The 25992-nt window shown below is 40.0% G+C and overlaps 3 protein-coding genes and 1 long non-coding RNA gene across 5 annotated transcripts in view; 2 read left to right on the top strand and 2 right to left on the bottom strand.

The window, feature by feature from the left end:
• Positions 1-2028: 2028 nt before the first annotated feature.
• Positions 2029-10177, top strand: LOC6039380 (integrin beta-PS). The gene is made up of 8 exons (XM_001848942.2): positions 2029-2118; positions 2363-2766; positions 2829-3057; positions 3131-3236; positions 5051-5485; positions 8710-9440; positions 9496-9967; positions 10025-10177. The coding sequence occupies exons 2-8, from the start codon at positions 2382-2384 to the stop codon at positions 10127-10129; spliced, it is 2463 nt and encodes an 820-aa protein (XP_001848994.2). The 5' UTR covers positions 2029-2118; positions 2363-2381; the 3' UTR covers positions 10130-10177.
• LOC119770170 (solute carrier family 12 member 1-like) lies at positions 4051-4938 on the bottom strand. The gene is made up of 2 exons (XM_038264581.1): positions 4602-4938; positions 4051-4545 (listed from the first exon to the last, which is right to left on the bottom strand). Exon 2 carries the CDS (start codon positions 4515-4517, stop codon positions 4071-4073), a length of 447 nt encoding a protein of 148 aa, XP_038120509.1. The 5' UTR covers positions 4518-4545; positions 4602-4938; the 3' UTR covers positions 4051-4070.
• Positions 10178-15617: 5440 nt separating the features above from the next.
• The window catches only part of LOC6039378 (RNA-binding protein Musashi homolog Rbp6), a 92133-nt gene continuing 81758 nt past the window's right edge, over positions 15618-25992 (top strand). Inside the window, exon 1 of one of the 2 annotated variants that reach the window (XM_038262038.1) lies at positions 15618-16415. The gene's annotated coding sequence lies outside the window, so the exon portion shown is untranslated. The remainder of the gene's footprint in view (positions 16416-25992) is intronic. The other variant, XM_038262039.1, reaches the window with a different exon arrangement.
• LOC119769473 lies at positions 24355-25259 on the bottom strand. The gene is made up of 2 exons (XR_005278372.1): positions 25100-25259; positions 24355-24629 (listed from the first exon to the last, which is right to left on the bottom strand). It is a non-coding gene; the product is annotated as an uncharacterized LOC119769473 (long non-coding RNA).

Here is a 25992-nt window from a genome sequence, read left to right as displayed (position 1 = left end):
TTAAATACACGATTAAAACAATTTCTGACCTTTTTAACCATCATTTTAATGCAAAAAACATTATTGATAAGAATTTTTTTTTTCGAGGGATCAACAATGGACCCCTTGGAACGAGCTGTCAAGTAGGACCTAGAGCGTCCAATTTCCCGGGGTAACAAAATTCCCGGGAAACGGGAAATATTTAACAAATTTCCCGGGAAATCCCGGGAATTCCCGGGAAATTTTAAATTTATCAAAAATTGTTCTGAACCGGGTTCTGATTGATATTTTGCACTTTTTTTGTAAATTTGCAACAAAAATGGTCCAAATAAGTATGAGGATCAATTAATACCTTGACTGCTTGTAAAAAAATATAACTTCATGAAAATACATAAATTTTCTAAATTAATATGCTGTCTTTCCATTTGTACAAAATATCAAACAAGTATTTTCTTGTAGGAAGTATTATTTTTTAAATCACAGTGTGTGGACAGTGAGCAAAATGAACCCATGCTACAAAACCACAAAATTGCTTCCAAATGTGTCTCTGTGACTGTGATTGTTAAGTCTAAACTAAAAAATAACTTAGAAAATATGATTTTCATGACAAATATTTTTTTAAAAATCTGCCTTTTCACTTGAAATACCATTTTTATGCAATCACAAGTTTTCAAATATTTTGAGCGAGTTTCTGAAATATGTTCGTTTTTTTTTGTTGTTGGTACCTGATTACACGAAGTAGTTTTTTAATGATTTTTTGTATGATTCAGCCTAAGAAATGACTCCGATAAAAAGAATTTTTATAGTCAAAAAAAGTAGTTAAAAAGTATCATATTTAAACCTGTTACGCCCCTGGTAGCTCTACTGCCCATAATTGAAAATTCGGAAATTATCTGAGCAAATGGGTTTTAGTGATCACCGTAATTCTCAATTTTGATCTTGGCGGGAAGGGATACTATATTTTCAAATGATATAACATCATTTTATAACATTCGTTTGAAAACGTACCAAAAATATAAGAGTATATTTTCATTCCAAAAATCATAATTTGTGTTACCCAACAAAAAAACAAGATTTATTTCTAGTTATAAATGCTTCAGAAATTAACACCATCTAAAAAAACCTTGTCTTGAAAATTTCAGACAAACTGATAAGTTCAATATAAACAGTAAATTAAATTGAACAAAATAAAATATAGTTCTTTAACAATTTTTTATTCAAATTTAAAAAATGTGCCAAAAAGTTAAAAAAAAATCTATACTTTTGCTTGAATTTCGGGAATTCCCGGGAAATTTACAAATTTCCCGGGAAACGGGAAATATTTTTTTTCGGGAAATCCCGGGAATTCCCGGGAATTTTTTTCCCGGGACGGGAAATTGGACGCTCTAGTAGGACCTTTTCTGTCAAGAAAGGCCGCGAAGTTAATTTTTAAAAACTGAATCAAAAATCGATTTTAAATCCTTTGCGGCCGTACCAAAGGTCATTGTACTCAGAAAAATAAGCTTTATCGTCGAGAACGTATAGGGACCATCCCCGAGAACGTATAGCGACCCCAGTAAGGCATGGGTTCAATCCCAGACGGACCCGGTGGCATTTTTAGCTTTTTTTTTAGTGTTACTATTTTTGTCTGAATAGTCCACAACTTTGCTGAAAATACTAAATTGTTTAGAAAATTCCTGCCCACAGTACAGATTTTCAAATATTTTTATACCATTTTTTATGGATTGCTCTCCAAATTGTACGGAGACTTGTATGGGCAAACCACTGATGTGAAGTAGCTTCTTTGGTCAAAGCGTAGACCCCACGAAATCAAAAAATTCAAAAAATAATATGTCATCAAATCGGCCGATTTGTTATGTATTAGTTTATCTTAAAAGTAGAAGCAACAACAGGCCAAAACATAGGGAGAATCCACCCGGCGCGTATCTGGGAAAATATAAGACGTCATAGTGAAGGCGTACCGATTCTTATCAATCCACATGTAAACTGCTCAACTCTACATACTAGTCCTGCAATACGTCCAGCACTTAATTTGCCGGTCAGTTGTTGGACAGACCTCGATCAGATCGGAACTAAGTTCTCAGTGTTTAAAAGTATGAAACATAATTGAAGGAAGTGGGAATCCCGTGCAGTAATTAGGTATGTTGCGATGAATGTTCTGGACAATTTTTTTTTTCAAATTTCTATAGTACAAGATTATCTGACTCACTTTTTATAAAGTTAAAAAATATGATTCCTTCTTTAAATCTTTAGAATTTGAGAAGTTTTAGTTTGCATGTAAATTGTTGTTACAACCTCAACCATGAATACTATTCGTAAACTTCCCTGTTACGATATCTGATTTATTTTTTATCTTGAATTCCATTATTCGTTGCCATTCCAGTTAACGACATTCCCTCATCATGATCACATCAGCAGTGAAAATGGCATGTAATCAGCCCAAATGTTGGGCGAAATTCGTCATCCTTACAATTATCGCAGTGTCCTGCGCTAAATTTACAACTGGCCAGCCTTCCTCGTCGTCCAAAATTTGCGAAGGCAAGCTAACCTGCCGGGAGTGCATCCAGACGAGCACGTGCGGCTGGTGCTCGGAACCAAATTTCCAAAAACCTCGATGTCACGTGCCCGATGGAAACTACTGTCCCGGAAAGTTGACCGTTGATCCTAGAAATGAGTTTCGTGAAACGGTTGCCAAGAAATTGAGCAAAGCATCCAGAAATGGGACGAAATCTGCGGAGGAAATTGTTCAAATTTATCCTCAAGAGGCCCAGCTGAAGCTTCGACTTGGTAAGAAAGTTTGAAAATTATTGCGAGAATTTTTGAAGTAAAACAACTTAAACTTAACCCAGGTGAGGTCTACAAAATGAACGTCAAGTACTCGCAGGCCGAAGACTATCCGGTTGATCTGTACTACCTGATGGACCTGTCCGAGTCGATGAGGGACGACAAGGAAACGCTTTCGCAGCTGGGCGTCGAGCTGTCCAGGGAAATGCGCAAAATTACCAGCAACTTCCGGCTCGGGTTCGGTTCATTTGTCGAGAAAAAGTTGATGCCGTTCGTGTCGACTGCTCCCAAGCTGTAAGTATTTGTGTTGTTGCAGCAACGGTGATCACGTATTTCAATCGAACATTTTACGAACTTTTTATTCTAGTCTAAAGAACCCATGTGTCTTAAATAAAGGTAAAACTGCTGTGTGTGAGTCTCCGTACGGATATCTAAACCATGTGTCGCTCAGTACCGATACGGAAGAATTTCAGGTAAGATTAGGTTGAAGTAATTCTGTAGAATTTCTATTATTTTTTTTGATAAAAAAAAATAAAAAAAAATATAAAAATTTTAATAACAAGCCATAGTCTTCACATTTAAATGAAAAAAGTGTTTTATAATGCATTTTACACTAGTCCAGTTGTTTTGCAATCATTAGCTTTCAAAAAATCTAAGATCTGACAAAAACAAAAATTGTATCGAAAAAAAAGATTTTGCATCGAAAATTTTCAAAAAATCTTAAGATTTTTTAATAAACCCAAACATGCTAAAAATTATTTTAAACGCAAAAGAATGTATTTTAATTTGATTTCAGCTGGTTGCACTTGAATTTTCAATGAAATTTTGAAATTTATTGTAAAAATTTTTTTTTTGCCCCCTGATTTTTCGGGCCAATTTTGAAGGGGGGGGGGGGGGTGACACAAACTTTTAAAAATATTTGTACCAGCCTAATGAAAAAATAAATAAATAAGGAGACCGATAGGGAATAGAACCCCTGGACTTTCCACTAATGAGGTGGGAGTCGTAGCCCACTCAAAAAAATATTCACGTTGAAGTTACGTGAAAAGCTTTGTGGTATTTTTCCACTAGGGTTTTCACGTAACTTCTACGAGGTGACCCTAGTAGAAACGGAATTTGTTTGGCCAGATCCCTTCACGTTGATTCTACGTGTTTCACACGTAAAAGCTAAATGATTCAATCGATGATTTCTACATGTATGTTGTAGTAAGCGTTACTGAACTTTATAGTAGTAGTTTCTGATTTTAGTTTCTTTTTTTTTTTTGGGTGGAAATAAGAAGAATTAATTTTAATTAGCAGATACTTTTTTATTTATACTTTTTCAACTTTTTTGAAACGATTCCACTGTACACAACTTTGTAATGTGGTGCCTCTTGCCGGAAATAAACTGATGACTGCACTGTATGATGTGTATGATATGTGGTCAAAGTTTGCCGATTCTGCTGACCGCGGAGATGTTTTTCGGCGTACTCGGCGTAGATGATTGGACCAGATACCAACTCCATGACCTGGAACGAGTTGTGTAATCCGTACTCGTACTTCTCCGGGGCACAATCGGCATAGATCCACGACCCGTTGGCCAAGTCTGAAACATTTCCGGTGGCGTCAATCACCACAGTAATATCGGCCACAATTGGCGTTCCGACGGACGAAATCGACGTCAGGATGATGACCGAGATTGCGCCTGGGATCGCCTTCGAGGCGTTCTTCAGGTCACCGCTGGTGATATCACCGGCCAGAATGCCAATGGCCATCGAGAAAGAAGATGCTTCTTCTAGACATCTGAAACAAAAAAACATTAATTCGTTTAAAAAACTGTTTAAATAAATTTAACTTACCATCTGTTACATTTTCGATGAAATTTTGCGACCACAAGTCCGGCAGCAGTTCTTCACCGAATGCCATCAATTTTCATACTAAAATAATCACGTAGAAATTTCACCGAATGGCGCACTCGAGTTCCGTTGAAGTTACATTTCAAAACACATAAAAACTACATGGAAAACCCTAGTGGAAAAATATCATAAGGCTTTTCACGTAACATCAACGTGAAAACATTTTTTTGCCAGTACACTTTCACATTATTTTTACGTGTGTCACGTAAATCGAGCCTAGCGAGGGGAAAATCAGGGTTACGTGATTTTTCAGGTAGCATCAACGTGTGGATTATTTTGAGTGCCATTAAGCAATCAAACTGGAATGAGTGTTATCCAAATAAAAATAACAAATTTTGTGAAAAGCTAGATAAAGTTCCGCAGAATATGGCGTAATGCATCTCATTTCTCAGGAAAAAGTCAAAAGTGCAAAGATCTCCTCGAACCTAGACGGTCCCGAGGGAAGTCTGGACGCTCTGCTGCAAGCCGTCGTGTGCCGGAACGAGATTGGCTGGCGCACCCAAGCCCGTCGGCTGCTGCTGCTCTCCACGGACGGTGGCTTCCATTACGCGGGAGACGGAAAGCTGGCCGGGTTGATCGTTCCCAACGACGGCGAGTGCCACATGAATTCGCACAATCTGTACACGCACTCAACTCTGCAGGACTATCCCAGCATCTCGCAGGTCAACAAGAAGGTGCAGGACAATCAGATTAATGTCATCTTTGCGGTAACGGAGAATCAGCTGCCGGTGTACGAAGGACTCGCCAGGCTGATCGATGGCGCTTCGGCGGCAATGCTGTCGAATGATTCGTCCAACATTGTTTCGCTGGTGTACGAGCAGTACAATGTAGGTGGATGAGTAAAATCATTGCAAATCTTGTATAGGGTATATGGCCCTATTTTGGACCTACTATGCAAAGCGTTAACATATTTCGCATGGTTCTCAGGAACGGTCTAACTAATTTGGCTCGTTTCAGGATTGTTTTGTGCCTTAATTTATGCTTAACAAAGTGTACTATTGAAAATTGAAAATAATTTAACCATTTCATTGAATTAGGAATTTCAAGTAAAACATTTTTTGGATGCATTTTGGACTTATTGAATGTATTTTGGAGACATCGTTGAACCTATTTTGGACCCACACTCTGATTGGTTGAAATTTTGACAACTTGAATTGCGGCGTGCGACGTCAAAACGCACACTTACAAAAGCTCGGGTTGATAAACCAAAGGGCCTATCCACGATTTAAATTGGAAAATATTTATTTCAGAATTTAAATAATTATTAAAAAATAATTGATTTAAATTTGAAAACGTGTTTTAATTATATTGAATGGAAAACTCACGCATCCTTAGCAAGTCGCTGTCCTATTTTCCAATTTGCGTATTCTTCCGACTAAATGTTCAAGCATTAGAATATAGAAAAGGGTTGAGACGTTATTATACGGAGAGCTGAATTTCAAATATTACCTATTAAACAATCAAGAAATTTTAAAGGGAGATTATAGCTTGTAACTTGGTGTGAAACTTTCGCATCTGTTATGTTAAACTTTACAGTCACTTGACAGAAAGTTTAACTACATGTTTCACTTTTAAAAAACAATGTAAGATTTGACAAGATTGCCTACCGTTCGGATCGGCTAGGAGGGGCGTAGTTTCAAAATTGATTATATTATAGGTGTTGAATAAACCATGTAACTAGTTATGTCTCAAATCAAAAAATATATAAAAGTACAAAATTAGACTACATCCTCATAGTTAACATCGCATTTACCTCCAATACCACAATTTGTTTTCGAAGATTTTTATTTTTCTAACAGTTGCAATGATTTCATTTTATCTCTCCTTTCCGGAGCTTGCAGGAAACGATCCGGGATGGTCTGAAAGCTGCAATTTGCCCAACTAGCAACACTGCGAAGTGCACAAAGACTAAACTAGCTCTCCATTCATCGAAATTGTTTCACACACATCTTCTTTCAAAATCTCTTAGATTGTTTTTTTCGAAATGATTTAAATTCCCACAAAAATTTATAAATTTTCAAAGCTGGAGATACAGTTACACTTCAGAATAAGGAAAAATGAACAATAATCGAAATATTTTGATCAAATTTATGGTTTATTTGTGTTTCTAATATGATTGACGCAGTAATCTAAAAGTGTAATTAATTATAAGCCAACGCTGTCCATTGTGTAAAAATACGTTATAAATACCTGTATTTCTAATTATATATATTAGGCTGGCAAGAAAAAATATTTTTTTGTGAAATCTCTAGAGATACCCCTAGGTTCAATTGTTTAGGCAATAATAAGTAACTGTGCCTATTTTGAGCCAAATCGGTTAATCATCATCGTTCCAATACACTCACATCGCACTAACACATCGACATTGGTGATGATGAGGCGTTTCACCTTAAAAAGTCGCTTTTTATCGTTGAAGTTTATATGGAGAAAATCGCAAAAATGTTTTCAGAAAACATCATTTCAGTATTTTTCTGCCAGGTGGCACGGGTCTCGCCCAAAATAGTCCAAGTGTGAGATCCTGTAGGAAATTCAATTCCCTGCAACTTTGTCGAAGGGTCCACAACGATCCGAGTTGATCCTGATGAATTATTAGCAATGCGATGAAAAGAAATCGGCTTATATACTGGGTATATAAGAAGTACATAAGAAAATATTTAAAAAAAATAACCTAAAATCAGGATCATCTCGGATCGTTTTGCACCCTTCGGCAAAGTTGAGAATCTTACACTTGGACAATTTTGGGCAAGACCCGCGCCACCTGGCAGAAAAATACTGAAACGATGTTTTTCTGCATACATTTTTGCGTTTTCCCCATATAAACAACAACGATAAAAAGCGACCTTTAAACCTTAATACTTATTTTTGCCTAAGGAATCGAGTCAGATGGTATCCCTGATGTCGATTATTTTATTGTTTTCCAGTAGAGAGCATTTGAAAGACGTGCAGATGACAATTCAAAGCATTTTTAACTTTTATAATTCGTATATTTATCGAAAACTGATCGATTAGCGCTTAGGACCTTTTTAAAACTAACCCTAGATTTTTTCAAATAAATTCATACGACCTTATCGAAACCACTCTTGAGCAAGGTTGACAGCGCCTGTCGCGGTGACAGCTGACGATTGAATGAACTAGGCCCTTTTGGTTTTTCAATCGTTTCCAGTTCAATTCCAGCAGGGTAGCCAGATTGCATTTTTGAAGCAAATATTAATTAATAGGTGCAGCTGAATTGAGGAAAATGAGGCTGCGAGAAAAATATATCAACATCAGTTTAAATTTTAGGTCAGATTGCAATCAGTCTTAAAAATCATCCCTACCTTTATTATTAATTTGCATGTTTATCATTAAAAAATCATATTTTCATTGTTTCTGTTTATCATTTGCTTTTAAAGCTTAGTTTTATTTGAAATAATTACAGTCGGAAAAACTAATCTAAATTATTAAGTAAAAACTTGGCATTAAATTTCAATTAAGTATCGAAATAAATTCATAAACAAAACTGGCAACACCTTGTTATACATGTATTGGTGATAGCCTTGAACTGAAGGAAAAGTAGCTCCAAAAACTGATCCAACGCGGCTGATTTGAAATTATTTTTTCAATTGAGTTTTTTTTAACTATAGATCAGTAATTTCAACGGTTTAGTGACTAAAAACATATAAGTATTAAATAAATAACATTTACATTACTCGGAAACCGGCTGAAAATAGCTTGATGCTAGTGAAAAACAGAAAGTTGTACAAGGTGTCCCGAGCCAAAAGTGATAAGCAACGAGGCCGAAATTTTTGGACCTAATCGATGTGCTAGGAAAATTATAGGAAATGCGAGTGACATTGGAAAAAGTGGCTGAACAAGCGGAAATAATCAAAAATGTTAACATTTTTGGAAGAGGTAAGCTACATAACGATCCTGCTTACACTTTCTGTTGGTTGGATTCAGTAAATTCGTACTTTAAAAGCCTGAACTACCTCGATTAATAAAAATAGGTCCAAAATAGGTACTAGGTCCAAAATAGGGTCATATACCCTATAACGATGTCTGTACTTTGCAGAAAATATCTTCTTCAATCGAGATGAAGGACAACCATATCGAAGGATTGCTGGACATCAAGTACTTCTCTACATGCAAGGACAATGTCCGAAAGCAACGGAACAAGTGTGATGAGCTGAAGCAAAACGAAATGGTGCAGTTCGAAGTGGAAATAACCCTGCTCAGGTGTCCGGCGAATCCCCAAGAGTGGACACAGGTTCTGAAGATCTCTCCGGTGGGTATAGACGAGAGTCTGACGGTGAACCTCGAGTTGCTCTGTGGATGTCCTTGCGAGGGAACAGGCCAGAAGAATGCCGCCGAGTGTAGCGGTGTCGGCACGTTACAGTGTGGCGTTTGTAACTGTGGAATGGCCTTCAAGGGTGAAAAGTGTGAATGTTCCGCCAAGGACGTCGACTCGATGGACCCAAACGCTTGTCGTCCGACCAACACCTCTAGTGTATGCAACGAGCGTGGCCTGTGCAAGTGCGGAATGTGTGAGTGTTATAAGCGTGAAAACCCCGAGGAGCAAGTCACGGGAAAGTACTGTGAGTGTGATAACTTCTCGTGTGAACGTATTAATGGTGTGCACTGCTCGGGATTGAAGCAAGGTCGATGCGTTTGCGGACAGTGCGAGTGTAATCCAGGCTGGACGGGCCCTTCCTGCGACTGTAGTACCTCGGAGGATACCTGCAAACCCGAAGGCGGTGATGAAGTATGCTCTGGACATGGAACTTGCGAATGCGGTGCTTGCAAGTAAGTCAACGATAATTCAATCCAAACCCAGGTCGACAAACGTTGATTCTTCCAGATGCAAGAAAACCCATGACGGTCGCTTCTCCGGTCGTTACTGCGAGAAATGCGTCACGTGTCCGGGTCTCCGTTGCAACGAGTACGAGAGCTGTGTCCTCTGCAGACAGTTCAAGACGGGTCCCTGGAGCGAAGCGGAATGTTCGGCGAATTGTTCTTCCCTCTCACTGCAGTCCGTTGGAAGTCTAGAACCCAACGAAGAAGCTGGCGACAAACGGTGCACCTTTTCCCACAACCAGTGCCGCTACGAGTTCATGTACAACGAATACGCCAACTCGGAAAAGCTGCTCGTGCTGGAACAGCCCGCCTGTCCGGCGGTGCCACTCACGCTGGGTGTTGTGCTTATCGTGATCGGAGCGGTTGTTCTGCTGGGATTGGCCGCACTGCTGGTGTGGAAACTGGTGACTTCGATTTGTGACCGTCGCGAGTACGCACGCTTCGAGCAGGAACGCGCGAACGCGAAGTTTGATGAGGTAAGTTTTGGTATCATTCCAGGATTTTTTTTTTCTAAATTTGTTCTACTTTTTTAGAGCGACAATCCTCTGTACAAGGAGCCGACCAGCACTTTTCAGAATCCAACTTTTGCTGATAAAATGGCGGGGGAAGGTGCAACCGCTAGCCAATTGCGAGGATAAAGTATTTTTGCCAAATATTTTGATATCAAAATTGGATTAATTTAAAAATTATTTTGATCTGATATGTGATTATATTTGAATAACGGTGATTTAAATAAAAACAATAAAATTGAGTAAAAATATGTGTAGGATGGATGGATCATTCTTATATTTCCTTTCGAATATCTCGGTACTGGTTCAACCGAATTTTAGCATTTTGGTCTCATTCGATCCGTCTTGGGATCCCATAAGTCCGTATAGAAAATTGATCATTTTAGTTGAAAACTTCAAAAGTTATGCTTAAAAAAGACTTTTAACTAAATTTTGGAAGATTTTGGTATTTGAAATAAAATCCTACTCATGGTGTACATTTGAAGGTCGGATGAACCTTTAGGAAGTATAGGTAGACCATTCTTGAAAAAAGCCTTTTTATCCTGATTTTTAAACAGAGCGAAAGAGCCGTTCATAAGAGCCGCTCTTTTAAATGAGCGAACGAAATTGAGCGGCTCCAAAATAAGAGCGGCTCTGCCCACCACTATTAGGAAGAAACCTAGGAAAAAACCAACAAAATAAAAAAAGTTAAAAAAAATCTTATATTGTTTCTGATTCTTTGGAAAAAATTTATGGGGGATACAAAAGATTTATAAAAAAATTAATGAAAAATTTGTAATAAATATGTATGCATAATATCTGGATTATTTTTGAAAAGGTCCAATAAACCAAATTTTCGGTATTTGCTTGTTAGGTGTTTTCGAAACCGCCTTGAGTCAGGGGTATTAAAAAACACCCAAAAAAGAAAAACTTACTAAAAATGTGGTTTATTAGACCTTTTACAAAAAACTCCAGATTTAAAGAGTTTTATTTGAAAAGGTCCTATAAGCTATTGTGTTTCATATGTTTATAAGACCTATTCAAAAAACCAGGGCTGTGGTGTTGGAGCCGGAGTCGGTGGAGTCGGGTCTTTTTGGTAATCCTGGAGTCGGAGTCGGAGTCGTAAAAACTCGAACAGCTGGAGTCGGAGTCGGCTAAATTTTATTAGCTGGAGTCGGAGTCGGAGTCGGAGCTGAAAATTTCTGATTACCCGGAGTTGGAGTCGGAGTCGGAGTTATCTTTAATTCAAAAAAAAATATTCATTTTTTAGTATTTGCTATAAAACAGATTAATTTACAAAACTTCTTATATTTTTAATTTTTTTCAAGTTGCATGCGCTGCGTTGCCATTTTTATTTTTTTAGAGATCACTAAATGATAACCTGTTAATCAGCTCTTACCCAAGTATGTAGTATCATCATAATTAAAAAAACAATATTAATTGATTTTTGACTGCATCCTTTTGCCAATATTTATGTACCATTAAAACTCAAATTTGACCAAATTTAATCTTGTTCTTTAGCATAGCATAGCATTGGTGTCTACCCGTAGCTGCTACTTCGTTATTGACCAGGACCCCCAAACATTGCTCCGTGGACCACAGATGAAAAGTAGGAACCAATCATCACCCCTTCGCAATTTTCAAAGGTCCCTATCGTGCTGATCAATACCGACGCCGGCCACGACCAGTGGTAAGACACGGGGAAGTGGATGGGAATGTTAGCCGATACTTGAGTGATGGGACCGCCAAATCGACTGCGTCTCCGACAAAGTATCACATGAGTTTTGAGGGGTTAGTAAGATGAGTATGAGGTCAGGATTCACTGTGGTAGGTGATGCGACCATGAGCAATTTGTTATCGGTTGAAATTTTAAAAATCTTAGGCAGCCGGCTGCGGAAAGATACTTATCTAGGGATTTAAATATAGTATTAATTCGACCGCGATTCTCCAGAAATTCTCCGTCGGCGTGCCTTCCGATCAACGGTGATGTAGGAAGGGCTTCATTCATTAAAATTATTTTATATCATAAGCCTTAAAACATATCCGTCGACGTGCCTTTCGATCCTCGATGATATGGAAAGGACTTAATCCAGCAATACGACTTGCTTGTCTCATAAAACAAAAATCGGATCGTTTCTATCGAAAACTATATAAAGAGAACAAAAATAAAACTCATCGGCCAACGAACGCGCGAACAAAAATAAATGAAAAAGAAGAAGAAGAAATCCAATCACCCCATGTACACAAATAGCGACACAAAAGAGACGGAAAATAACACGAAAAAAACAGGACTGCGCGTCCACACAGGCACCGCACTACTGATGCCATTATTTAATTATAATGACCAATCACCCCATGCACTCGAACAGCGACAAAAAAGAGACGGAAAATAACACGAAAAACAGGACTGCGCGTCCACACAGGCACCGCACTACTGATGCCATTATTTAATTATAATGACCAATCACCCCATGCACTCGAACAGCGACATAAAAGAGACGGAAAATAACACGAAAAAACAGGACTGCGCGTCCACACAGGCACCGCACTACTGATGCCATTATTTAATTATAATGACCAATCACCCCATGGGCAGCGAATGACCGAAAGGTTAAAGCTGCCGGAAATAAAGTAATTAACAACAATCACCCCATGCACTCGAACAGCGACATAAAATAGACGGAAAATAACACGAAAAAACAGGACTGCGCGTCCACACAGGCACCGCACTACTGATGCCATTATTTAATTATAATGACCAATCACCCCATGCACTCGAACAGCGACATAAAAGAGAAGGAAAATAACACGAAAAAACAGGACTGCGCGTCCACACAGGCACCGCACTACTGATGCCATTATTTAATTATAATGACCAATCACCCCATGCACTCGAACAGCGACATAAAAGAGACGGAAAATAACACGAAAAAACAGGACTGCGCGTCCACACAGGCACCGCACTACTGATGCCATTATTTAATTATAATGACCAATCACCCCTTGCACTCGAACAGCGACATAAAAGAGACGGAAAATAACACGAAAAAACAGGACTGCGCGTCCACACAGGCACCGCACTACTGATGCCATTATTTAATTATAATGACCAATCACCCCATGCACTCGAACAGCGACATAAAAGAGACGGAAAATAACACGAAAAAACAGGACTGCGCGTCCACACAGGCACCGCACTACTGATGCCATTATTTAATTATAATGACCAATCACCCCATGCACTCGAACAGCGACATAAAAGAGAAGGAAAATAACACGAAAAAACAGGACTGCGCGTCCACACAGGCACCGCACTACTGATGCCATTATTTAATTATAATGACCAATCACCCCATGCACTCGAACAGCGACATAAAAGAGACGGAAAATAACACGAAAAAACAGGACTGCGCGTCCACACAGGCACCGCACTACTGATGCCATTATTTAATTATAATGACCAATCACCCCTTGCACTCGAACAGCGACATAAAAGAGACGGAAAATAACACGAAAAAACAGGACTGCGCGTCCACACTGGCACCGCACTACTGACTCATTGACCAAATTTAATCTTGTTCTTTCTGAAAAAAGTACACACACAGTCATCTTACACCCCGATAATAAATGTCTGGGTGGTTTTAAGTAATTAATGTTCAGGAAAGAAGTTACGAGGTACATCAACAAATATAAATAATAATCACTATTTATGGAAATCGAAAACAAAAAATCACTGACAGGAAAACTCTTCCAACAAATATTCAACGATTATAACAATCTATTACTTGGAACTCAACATACGCATTTTGTTTATAACTTTGTACAAAAAATTAAAAATGTCTGAGAATGTTGATCCTTAGGTAAACTATTTTGATATTGTTGCAAATTATCGTTGAACAAATCTCAAGATTTCAGGATAGGACAGGATTTCAAGATAAAAAAATTACCGTGACCTAGAAAATATTTATCCTGTGGATTTTTGTTTTTTATGCAATTCTAAGTTTTTTCATATATTTTCATGGAGGCGCACGACCGTCGACCATTCATAAAGCTTTGTTTTAGGTGAAGATGCAAGAAGTATCGCGCGCCTCCTTTTAAATATATATAAAAAAAAATAAAAATTCATATAAATCCAAAATTCCGAGGTAAAATATTTTCTAGGTCACGGATATTTGAAAAGGACTCCTAAGCGTTCTTACCACGAAGATTTTTTTAAATACATTGATATGTAATAATAATCACGCCTTCGCGTGATGTCCATGTACGTCTTAAGAATTTCAATGGAAGTTTAAAAAAAAAGTTTCGTTCAAAATTGTTATTTAAAAATACAAGATGACTATGATAGTCAATGTGCTTCTTATAAATGTCAAGTTAAAAGTGAGCAAATTGAATTTATATGTTAAATCAATCATTAAGGCCAGCTTTCTTTAATGATCATTAAAAAAATAACAATTTAATATTTTAGCTTTTAATCAATGAAAATTTGAGTTTAAGTAAATTAATCCAAACTTACTTACCAAACTGTTCTTCTGAAAATGCCTTCAAAACTGGCGTTTTTTTTTATTTCTGCTTTAATGACGTCCAAAACTTGTAAAACTAGAAACTTTTTCCGGTTTTTTCCACTTAAAGAGTTTTTAAATAATCCTATTTATTAATGTTTTCGAATTAATAGTAAACTAACTTTTGAAATATTTAAAAATATGTGGAGTCGGAGTCGGAGCCAACCATTTTTTGAAAGCTGGAGTCGGAGTCGGCTAGAGTTGGTGGGCCGGTGTTGGAGTTGAAGTCGGAGTCGGTTGGATCTGAAAGACGGAGCCGGAGTCGGAGTCGGAGTCGGCTAATCCCAGAAAGCCGGAGTCGGAGTCGGAGTCGCTTGAAATATGACCCGACTCCGCAGCCCTGAAAAACTCTTGAAATCTGAAGTTTTTTGTAAAAGGTCCAATAAACCAAATTTTCAGTTTTTGCTTTTTGGGTGTTTTTTAATACCCCTGGGCTCAAAGCAAAAACTGGACATTTGGTTTATTTGACCTTTTCAAAAAAAAACTACAAAAACTATATTTTAACGAGGACAAAATTTAAAAAAAAATCCCGCGTATTTGTCCATTCCATCGCACGTCCCCTCGGCAACAACTCACAACATGAGAGCACGAGAAAAGAGCGCGGAGAGAGTTTGAGCACTTTTTACTAGCTTCCGCGAGAGCGAAAACATCACCACTACTAACACCGGTACTACCACCAACGACAAACTGTGGTCCGTTTACTAATACTAAATAAGAATTTTCGCTGTGTTTAGCTTGCCGACGGTCGGGTGGGTGGTCACACTTTGCCGTTGCTAAGTTGTTTGTAAGGGCTGTTCCTTGGTTGAAGAGAGGTTAATGATTGTATTGTGCTGTTGAGGGAATCTTATGCTTGCCGTACTGTGTGCATCGATTGGTAATGAATCAATCTTGCAAATGGTCGTAATTAAAAATGTAAATACATTTTGATTCGCTCCAGCCGCCGCGACACACGCAAACAACCAAACAGAGAGAACGCGAGAGAGCGTATGCACACGCGCTCGCATAGAATTTTCTCTCTCTCTCTGCGTTACCAACACAAAGACAGCCTGGCGCGGTAGCCTGTTTATGCTCGAGCATTTTCCGTTTCAGCAAATTCAGAACGTCGCGTCCACTCGAGGAGAGCGAATGTGTTTTTGTTCCGTTGTTGTTGTGTCCACACCAGCCGTCGTCGGTAATTGTTCGTCAGGCCGTTCGCGATTTTGTTTAGAGCCCAAAAGAGTAGTAAATTTTTACAACAGCACCAGGCAACGACACTAACAAGTGGAGTTTGTTAGTTTAGTGTGCGTCGTCGTCGTCGTTTAGAAGAGCCTGTTTGTTTCTTCCTTTTGTCGCGGTGCCTTGACCACCAAAAAATCCAAGCAAGCCAGTCTTTTGTTGTGCAGCAGCCGAAGAACACGAGGTGAAGAAGGAGAGAAGAAACCCCGAAAGGAATATATTGGCAAACGCGCTAACAAGAGAGAGGGAGCGAAAGGAAGCAAAAAGAGCGAAGGAGTTTCCGTCGAGTGTTGTGGATCCATCCTAGCAGGCCAGCACAGGCTTTGCCAAAGTTTCGAGTTCAGTGTGCGTCGTCGTCGGCAAGGAGAACAAACTTGTTTTGTTCTGGAAAACAACTCGAGAAAAAAAATCACGAAAGTCGTGAATGTGCGTCGTGTGTTGGCGTGTGTGTGTGTGCGCGTGTAGTTCAAGAACATAGGAAATCTACACTACCTGAAGTAAACTGAAAATTCCTGGTAGAGAGAATTACCTGGAAGCAGAGGCCAGCGAAGGAGCACCGAAAGAGAAGAACAAACAACAAAAAGCGGAAGCAGCGTGTAGAAGAGAGCGAAATCGATTACAAAACAACATCGCAGAACACGATAATTAGCTCGCTGGAATTGGTTTGTGATTTTTTTTCTTTTTCTCATACTGTTAATGCCTCCAACCATTACAAAAGAACTATAAAAAACAAAATCAATCTGAGCAATTCTCCCCACCTCAGAACGAAAAAAAAACATACACACAAAAATAATTGAAAACGAGAGTAGTCACGGATTGTGGTGGGAAGAAAATTACCATTTTGGCGGAGGAGGAATTGATTTTTTCCCCAAACTTCTCTTCTCTTGCCGTTTGCACACGAGATTTTTGCTCCCTCTGTTCTTGTTTCATACTTTTCTTGCATATTTTCCCCACATCTTTCTTGTCCCGTGTTTTTTTCTGTTGCTGCTGCTTCTCTTTTCTCCCGACCAAACACCACCCCCACCTGCTCCCTCGTGGTGTGGTGCTGGGTTTTGTTTGTGTGTGTGTCGTTGGGAGACACGGTCGGTGGTCGTCGGGCAGGGCCTACTTTGTACGCGGAGCCCTTTTCGGCTGGGATGCAGAACGCTGAGCAGTGCTGCAAGATGCTGGGATTTTCAGGATGTTTTGATTTGATTTTGAAAAATCACCTTGAAGATCATTCATTCATTTCTGGAGTTTTTTTTTTAAAAAGGTCCAATAAACCAAATTTTCAGTTTTTGCCTTTTTGTGTTTTTGAAACCACTTTGAGTCAGGGGTATTAAAAACACCCAAAAAGCAAAAACTGAAAATTTGGTTTATTGGACCTTTTAAAAGAAAACTCCAGATTTATTCTAATCTTTTGTTAAAATTGAACCTGCTTTGAAAAGAATAGACGGTATAAATATCAGATTTATGTAGATTTCACTTCATCAATTCATCGAAAAACATATGAAATTCGAGCAAAACAATGTAAATCGGCCAATGTGGATTTGTAAACAAGCAGGCTATCCTGCTCATGTCAAATGTAAACATCCACTGACAGATAGACAGACTGGTTGTTTACAAATCCACATTGTTTTGCTTTGATTCTCCAAAATCTGCCAGCCCAATGAATAAAAAACAAAAGAATCTGATGTTTTCAATAAGAGTCTCAAATATTTACCCTTACACGGTCGAAGAAGTCAACGTGCCCACCTTGCGAATGATAGATTTAGACGACAAAAAAAAATCTAGTGTTTTGTTTGAAAAGGTCAAGCTTATAGGACCCCATTTTTGTCAAATTTGACAGTGTGATAATTGCTTTTGTCCTTTTTAGACTCATTCGAAACGCCTCGGGGTCATAAGTCGCTATTGAAAATTATCAAGATTAGTTCAAAAGTTAGGTTTAAAATACTACTTTTACTCAAATCCGAAAGGTTGTGGTGGTTTTGTATTTTTGAATGGTACATTTTTAGAAAGGTAATCAAAAGACCTTTCCAATGAGCCCAACACATTAAAGATCTGGCAACCACATCAAAATTTATTAGCACTTAATTGTTTTTTACAGACATTGTTGAGGCCGAATCTCCCATATTTTGATGGAAACGTTGTCCGGATCTATCATGCGAACCCTCGTGGGATGCGTAATAAAAAGACCTTTGCAATGAATATGAAAGATTGAAATTCTGACACCACTCTCAAAAGTATTATGATGTGAAGAAGGCATCAACCACCTTAAGGTGTATTGAATACCGTTTTTTTATCTTCTAAAGTGCCAAAATGATAAAATACAAAAACACAAAATGTTACTTCATATATTCGTAATTTTTGATAGGGTTGTCAGATCACTAATTTTCTCGTTGGTCGATTGATCCGGACATCTTTTTTAGCAAAATATTTGAGATTCGGCCTCACCGAAGTGTATAATTTACATTTTAGTGCTCATAATTTCGATAGTGTTTTCAGATCTTCAAATTTTGGACTCGTCGGAATCGTTTTTTTTTTTCGTACATCTCTACAAACATATAACATGACGAGTTTTCGTTCAAAACCACTCTTTATCAATCTTCCGAACTTAGCCCAAATTGTTTTGTAGCAGAACGTAAACATTTGCTTCGAATTTGATTCTGAGCCGATATGTACACGTGAAGGTTGGTCTAGAAGTGCTAGAAGTACCCCAGTTGAAAAATGCTGGAATACAGGATTCTCCGGATATTTTATCAAAGCCATTTTCAATGTTTCGTAGAAATACAAGCTGTTGCGTCGGTTTTACCTGTAAAATTTGGAACAAAACGAGAAAATGACGGTCTTCTGAGTAACTATTTAAAATTGTGGATCCGCTTGCTCCAGAATTGTAAAATTTATTTGTGAAAATAGCGAATCTGTTTATGGCGAAAAACATCTCTTTTCTTTTATTTTTTTTTTCAAACGTTTCTCTTCTTTTACTTTTCTCTCAAAATTTCGCAGAATCGCAGGTTTTAAATTTTTGTAAACCCTGGGCTGACGTATTTCCGTTTTGTTACAAGAAATGTTCTATTTCTTAAATAGTTCAAACAAATAATAGTAATAGCATTCTTTCGGCACAAAAAAACTGTGATTAAAAACTAAAAACGGTTAAGTAGGTTTTCATACAAAGTTATCGACCTTACCTGCATGGATTTGGCTCTAATTTCAACTGTCTGCCAATTTATAGGTACCACAGAATCGATCACCTACACAACTTTTTGCTAAACGGAGCTCCCGATAGTTTGTGGTGCTTTTTGTGATTTGAAAACTCAAACTGGAGTAAAAAAAAATACATTATTTGACTGAAAAAGTTTGTGTTATAAATAAGTCAAAAAAAAAGTTCGCTCTACATCATTACCTTGGCGTTCTCGATTGAGAGATTCCTAGTTGAAACTAGGTGTCCGGAGGTTTAATTGTTGAGGCAATTGCAAACCTCTTTTTACACCTCTGTTTCCATCCACCCCGTGATTCGAACTGACGGCCTTTGATTTGTTAGTCCAACTGCCTACCAGCGACTCCACCGAGGCAGGACCCAGGGAGGCGACTCCTACACCTGGATTGAGCTAACGACCTAACCTCTAGGTTAGACCGGGGCTACCTACATCACCGGTCTCGTAATTTTTAAACGAATCCTAATTCAGATGAAATTGCATTCAAATCATTGAATCCGAATTGTGGACTAGAAGATAAAGAATAAGATGATTATCTAATCTAATCTATCTATCTATATAATTTAACACAAACGCAGCCAGTCCGAGAAAGCATGCTGGAAAGTCTTGTGATTTTAGATTACGCCCCAAGCACTTTTCTTGGCATTATTAATAATTGCAGTACACTCGAGAACACCCGAAAATGTATTACAAAATATAAAGCTGCCAGCCCTACTGCGTTGTTTTTACCGCCGAGAGAATTCTGTAAACGGATCACATTTCATAGGATCATGATAAAGAATTAGACGATTATTTTGGAATAATTTAAGATCAACTCTAGAGTACTTTTTCAAAAGGTCCTATGTGCAAAAACCTCAATCTGAGAAATTTGATGATAAAGTTTTGGTGCACATTTTTAAATCCCATTCAAACACGTTTGGGTATTTTTCGATTCTGAAAACGCCCAAATGGGTCTAGAGTAATGCTTTTCAAGTGTACATCTCGGGATTATATAAAAGACAAGATTACACTTAGTTCTGACGCAATTTGGTTCATACAACCTGTGAGTGCACATAGGACACGTTTCATAGAACAATTTTTGCACATAAGACTTAACGCATTGGACTATATTCATGTGGCATTGCACATAAAACATTATGAAATAAAATTTAAATCTCGATTTAAAAAACAATACTTTTTTGATAACAGTGTATGTCCAACCCTCTCGCAACGTGTAGGCAACAGCTGACGAAGAGCATGAAATATTTCAATGCTTCCAGCGCGTGAGAGGAGAGAGAAGCCGTTATTTTCCAATGAGCCTTCTGTCAGATGGGTGGCGGGTAGGATAATTTACGATGCCAAATTAACCAATGCGCCAATGTAAACAATCATCATTGTTTACTTTGGCGCATAGGATAATTTGACATGGTAAATTATCTTATCCGCCTATCGTGCTGTGAGCGCACATACTACATGTTTTAATCCTTCGTTTTTGAAAGTTTTTGGCCCAAGTAGTGTAAACATATTATTTATCACTTATAAACAAGTGTTCCGATAGCCCCCCAGCAGCACTGCATGCGCACAATTTTTATGCCAAAGTGGCGGATTACCTGGAGGCGGGCTAGCGCGGATCCTGGTGATGTACAACATCCGCGAGCGGAACTGCACCGTGGACGCGTACCGGTTGCTGAACGTATATGCCGACGATGGGGGGAGAATCGCCGCCTACAACAAAGGAACAACCTACCGAAGAAGGCGCGGCAGAGTGAGAAGAGGTCGAGGAAGACATTTCGGTGCTGGTGGAAAAGCAAGCCAAAGCGACCAAACGAAGAAGAAAAAGGACCGGTTTGAGTCGGTGGACACCGGGATGAAAAATATCTGCTTTCTACCTAACCTAAACTGTGCTCAAGATTCGGCGGGACGAGACCGAAACCAATAATAAAAAGAGCTGCAACATTCTGCGGTTGATGCCGATCGACGTAATCACCAAGGCCAACCTGAAGGACACTATTGGCGACGCCGGCTCTCTGTTCGAACGATACTTTGTGAGGCAACCAAAAACGTTCGTGATCATCTTCCACCGGCGATTAAACAACGGACTGGAACGCGAGAGCGTCATCACCGGGCTCGCCGAAATGAACCGGGACAACAAGGCGAACCTGAAGCATTCGGAGCTGGCAGTGATCGTCGAACTGATCAAAGGGCTGACGCTGATTAGTATCGTGCCGCAGTTTTCGCAGCTGCATATGTACAACTTGATGGAGATTTTCACCTAGGATGACGGGGACGCCATGTTTCTGGAATCGAGAAGCAGAACGAGATGTAGTCTGGCCAGAAGGTTGCTGCTAAAGAGATTGAGTCAAAGGTTGGAGAAGAGAAAAGTGCAGCAAAGGACGGAAAAGGTTCGCAGAAGGAACCGGAACCGGAGGATGTTCAAAAGCCATAAGATGATGCTGTCCCTAAAGAAAAGGCTTAGTCTGAGCAATAAGTTTGACCTTAGATTCACGATTTTTGACTGTATTTTTTGTAAGGTTATGATTTGTAAAATGTATAACTAAATTCATTGACTTTATTTCATATTGGCGCAACATATTGTACATGTTTTGTCGCCGTTTTTGCACTGGAACGAAATCTAATAGCGATCTAATTGACACGGGATGGTCATGCGATAGAGGTACGTGTTGATCACGATGTAATCGGCACCAGCTTTGAAGATGTCCAGATGAGTTTCGGTGACCGCGTTCGGGTTGGTCGCGTTGTATCGGCCGCATGGTCTTGGTTAACTTGCTTCGGTGAGCGATCGGTTGAACCTGCGGTAACGAAGGATGCAAGTTGTTGATTCAGGAGCTGCCCTGAGAAACTTGCTCTTCGCCAAAGAATTATTCCGATCTCAGGGGTTGGATCTCCGAACGGGTTCTACGGCTGTTGCTTGGCCGACGGGTGAGGTCAGCTTGGGATTTGAAGAGCGCAAGTCGCACAAAACTGGAATCAATTGCAATGATCGAGGTGCTTATGCGGCGGTCCGCGCGCATTTACCACCTCCAGCATCTTCAGGTTAACGAACGCCTCGAAGTCATGTCCCCGAACAAGTCCACGATCTCATCCGAGTACTGGGTAAAGTGCTCGTATGAATCGAACGCTGCTAAACTGCCAGGGCCATGAACGAGTCGGTTAGGTTGCCAACTTGATGCCGTTTGGGAGGAGTCTGGAAAAACGGAAAGCATCGGTTCACAAAAAAAACAGAGGCACAGAAGAAAAACACTTGTAACGTGCTGTGCTGTGGATGTGCTGTTGGCAGCAAGAATTGGAAGTTGATCAGCGGGACTTTGCCGGACGGATGCTGCAGACGAGTACGCCCAATGGACGTAATCTAGCATTGCATTGCAGACTGCACGATAACAGAGGTAGCCCACTCAGCACGTTCCGTTTGAATTCCGTTTAGAATTTCGCTTGAGCGAAAAAAGTTCGATTCGAATTCTAAACAGTGTTCGTTTTAGATTCGGAAACGAATTCCGCTTCAAACGCAACAACCGGTTCCGTTTGAGTTTTCGCCGCAAATCGGTTCAAGCGGAATTCAAACGGAATTGAAACGGAACAGACGGGTAAGCTTTGACAGCTGCTTCTTCTTCTTTTTTCTTTTTGATTTTCTTTTTGTTTTGATTTAATTGGAATTCAAAACTGATTCAACTTTTGGCCTATTTTAGGCAGTTTTTATTTATATTCAAAATTAATTTAAAAAACACTCTCCCCACCATGAATCCCGTGTTTTAATTACTTAAAATTTGTAATTTTACAATATATTGTGGTCCGGCAGTACGGAACACTACTCCGGCAGGATGACAATGGTTGGTGGTGGTGGCGGCAACAGTCCAGCTGCCGGCTTGTGCATTTCCGCGCGTCTGTTTGGGCTACCTGTTTTCCAATAAAGAATCCGCTGGAAATGCAGAAGGACAAGTTCCGTTGATCTCTTTGTCCGACGGAGAAGTCCGTTCGCCACTCATGCCGGTACCAGCGATAACAATTGGCCAAGTTGAATGGGAGCAAATCAACGCATGTTCGCTGGACCGGGTTCGTCTGCTTGTTGAGTCACTCGCACTAGTAGGCCAGGTATGAACAAATTCCTAGAATCGTCGTCAAATCAGTTGGGGATAAAAAAAAAGTTCAAATTTTAACCAAACTCACCAGCAACGCACGCAGGACAGATCCGGCCCACGGTCCATATACAAACGGCAGCGTTCCTGGTCGTGGGGCACTTGGCAATAAACAAATCCGCCCATAAACTTTGATTTTTCTATCAGAATCCGGAAAATCCGATTGAAAATAATCGAGGCTCTTCCGATGACGCTCTTAGAAATTTCAAGTTGAAACGCGTTTGACATTTCTTTTGATGTCAACTCACTCACACACTGACGAAAAACCGCTTCGGCGAAACTCGGCGAAATGTCATCAAGGTTCCGCTGTACACCAGCAGGTGTCGCCCTTGTGCAAAAAATGCTCAAACGGAATCGAAACGGCACCCAATCAGACAATCTGTTTAGAAAATTTCGAAGCAATTTTCGAAGCGGAATTCGAAGCGGAATGAATCCGTCATGCGGAAAACGATTTGATTGGGAGAAAGGTAGTCGTGCGGAATATCCAAGATGGGAACATCCGAAAAGATCAACCACTGCAGGTTTTCGTGCTCTTAGACAGACAGATGGACTTTATCTGGTTGTGACGTAGTTCTTAAGCTGGCTGATGAGCAGCTATTAGGACCTGTCGAGCGCGAAGAGTCACAAGCGATTCTTCAGCGAGGTAAGTTCGCTCAGATTAGCAGCCAATTCCTCCGTAAACCCAGGTCGTTTATGGCTGGCTGTGAGAAAAGATCATCACGACGACGAAGCCGCGACGCACTTGTCGTAGTGTCCATGCTGGAACTGAAAAACCACGGCGTAGTACTGACAGATATTGCACGGCCGCCATGCGACCGCGTATTCCGTTACGGTGGCGCTGCTCTAGCTGGACGATGCCCTGCGTAGTCAGGAACAACACGTCGTTATTGGAGCGCTTCGGCAGAGCCTTTATAACCCATAATAATGTACGGTTTGTCCGACTGGATCCGCTTGGTGATCAATTCTTCATGAAACTATTCGTCTCTTGCAGCGTGATCAGATATTTTTGTGTCGTACGGAAATCACCTGAGTCGAGAGTTCCTTAAGTGCAATTTGTAGTTTTTCGCCCCTCAAGAAACAATGACCAAACGCACCTCGACGTAAAAGCACCGGGAACTTAAGGGGTTACATACATGTAAATCGATAAAAAAAAGTCAGAGGTTGGTGTGAGCACACACTTAATTTTATTTAAAAACTATAACCCCTTAACCGCCGCAACATCTATGTTTCCGCCCGCTCCGGTGGCCTCAGAAACACTAGTCTCAGCAGCTCGTGCATTTTTGGATTCTCGGACACGTTGTCCCAAGCGGCCCAGACGACCTGCATCTGCGTGCGTAATTATGAGTTTGCCGTTGGCGAAGTTGTTGATAGCCGATCCGCCCGGGTTCCGGCAATCTTAATGTACTCGACGTTCGTCTTGAGGTTCTCTGACAGACCATGACCATAAAGCGGATGGCGCGCTCTTTTTTAAGGTTTCTAGAAGCGTCCTCCGTACAACGTCCGCCGCCGCTTGGTTGGTCGTTGTCGGGGGACCAGGTACCGTAAAGCAGTGCTGCGGGTGATGAAAAAGTAGTTTAAGGTTAAGGTTTATTAAATTTAACAGGATAACATTTCCCTCCTGAAATGTGTTAACCGGTACCGTGGCCATCCGAAGTCGTCCCTGGCCAAAAAGGTGGGATGTTTTCTGGCCTTCCGGATGTTTTTTTGTCGGTTCCGTGGCCATCCGGAAGGCTTCCCTGCGCAAGAGGGATGATGCTTTTTGGCCATCCGGATGGCCATGGAACGGACAAAATCTATCCAGGCGGCCAAAAAGCATCGTCCCTTTTGCACAGGGACAACTTCCAGATAGCCACGGAACCAAGAAAACCCATCCGGAAAGCCAAATAATAGCCACGGTACCGGCAAAACCAACCCGGAAGGCCAAACAAATATTCGCCCTCTTGCACAGGAACGCCTTTCGGAGCCGATCCCATGGTCCAGGAATCATCTTTGGGAATCACGGTAATTTTCCACCCTACTTACCGTATTTTTTTGTTGCCGCAATCCTTCGCCCTCCGACACTTTTCTTTTAAAACTCAAACAGTCCACAACAATGATCTGTCCGCGATCCTATGAACCAAAACAAAAAACATATTTTATGCTGTTTTTTGAGTTGTTTTGGTATGTCATGCTGGGAGTCGTATCCGCCAGATTCGGGAGAGAGAGCTCATATGGTTAAATTTCGCTCTTCTCTTTTGCTGTGTCAGGCATTGAAACATTTCATACTCTCTTACAGCTGACGTCTACACGTTAACCGGATTCTAGACAAACATTATTTTTTAAAAGATATATGGATATAAAAAAATCTATCATTACTTTCTAATTATTCAATAAAATGCGTACATACGTCGTTATTATATTAGCGTATGTGCATAATGATTGAAATATATTTAAAATTGTACGAACGCCTCGAAGTCATGTCCCCGAACAAGTCCACGATCTCATCCGAGTACTGGGTAAAGTGCTCGTATGAATCGAACGCTGCTAAACTGCCAGGGCCATGAACGAGTCGGTTAGGTTGCCAACTTGATGCCGTTTGGGAGGAGTCTGGAAAAACGGAAAGCATCGGTTCACAAAAAAAACAGAGGCACAGAAGAAAAACACTTGTAACGCAATCCTTCGCCCTCCGACACTTTTCTTTTAAAACTCAAACAGTCCACAACAATGATCTGTCCGCGATCCTATGAACCAAAACAAAAAACATATTTTATGCTGTTTTTTGAGTTGTTTTGGTATGTCATGCTGGGAGTCGTATCCGCCAGATTCGGGAGAGAGAGCTCATATGGTTAAATTTCGCTCTTCTCTTTTGCTGTGTCAGGCATTGAAACATTTCATACTCTCTTACAGCTGACGTCTACACGTTAACCGGATTCTAG

The sequence above is a fragment of the Culex quinquefasciatus genome, chromosome 3 (genome assembly GCF_015732765.1).
Source record: "Culex quinquefasciatus strain JHB chromosome 3, VPISU_Cqui_1.0_pri_paternal, whole genome shotgun sequence".
Taxonomy (NCBI): domain Eukaryota; kingdom Metazoa; phylum Arthropoda; class Insecta; order Diptera; family Culicidae; genus Culex; species Culex quinquefasciatus.
The sequence above is the reverse complement of the archived record's forward strand: the minus strand, read 5'-3'. Positions and strand labels throughout refer to the sequence as shown.

What these genes read in the sequence shown, in the direction of transcription:
- LOC119770170 (XM_038264581.1), bottom strand. Translation starts at nt 4,517, where the DNA reads ATGGCCATTGGCATTCTGGCCGGTGATATCACCAGCGGTGACCTGAAG.
- LOC6039380 (XM_001848942.2), top strand. Translation starts at nt 2,382, where the DNA reads ATGATCACATCAGCAGTGAAAATGGCATGTAATCAGCCCAAATGTTGG. An exon ending in GTGTCGACTGCTCCCAAGCT is followed by an intron (nt 3,058 to 3,130) that starts GTAAGTATTTGT and finishes TTTTTATTCTAG; the next exon opens with TCTAAAGAACCCATGTGTCT. An exon ending in TGGTGTACGAGCAGTACAAT is followed by an intron (nt 5,486 to 8,709) that starts GTAGGTGGATGA and finishes TGTACTTTGCAG; the next exon opens with AAAATATCTTCTTCAATCGA.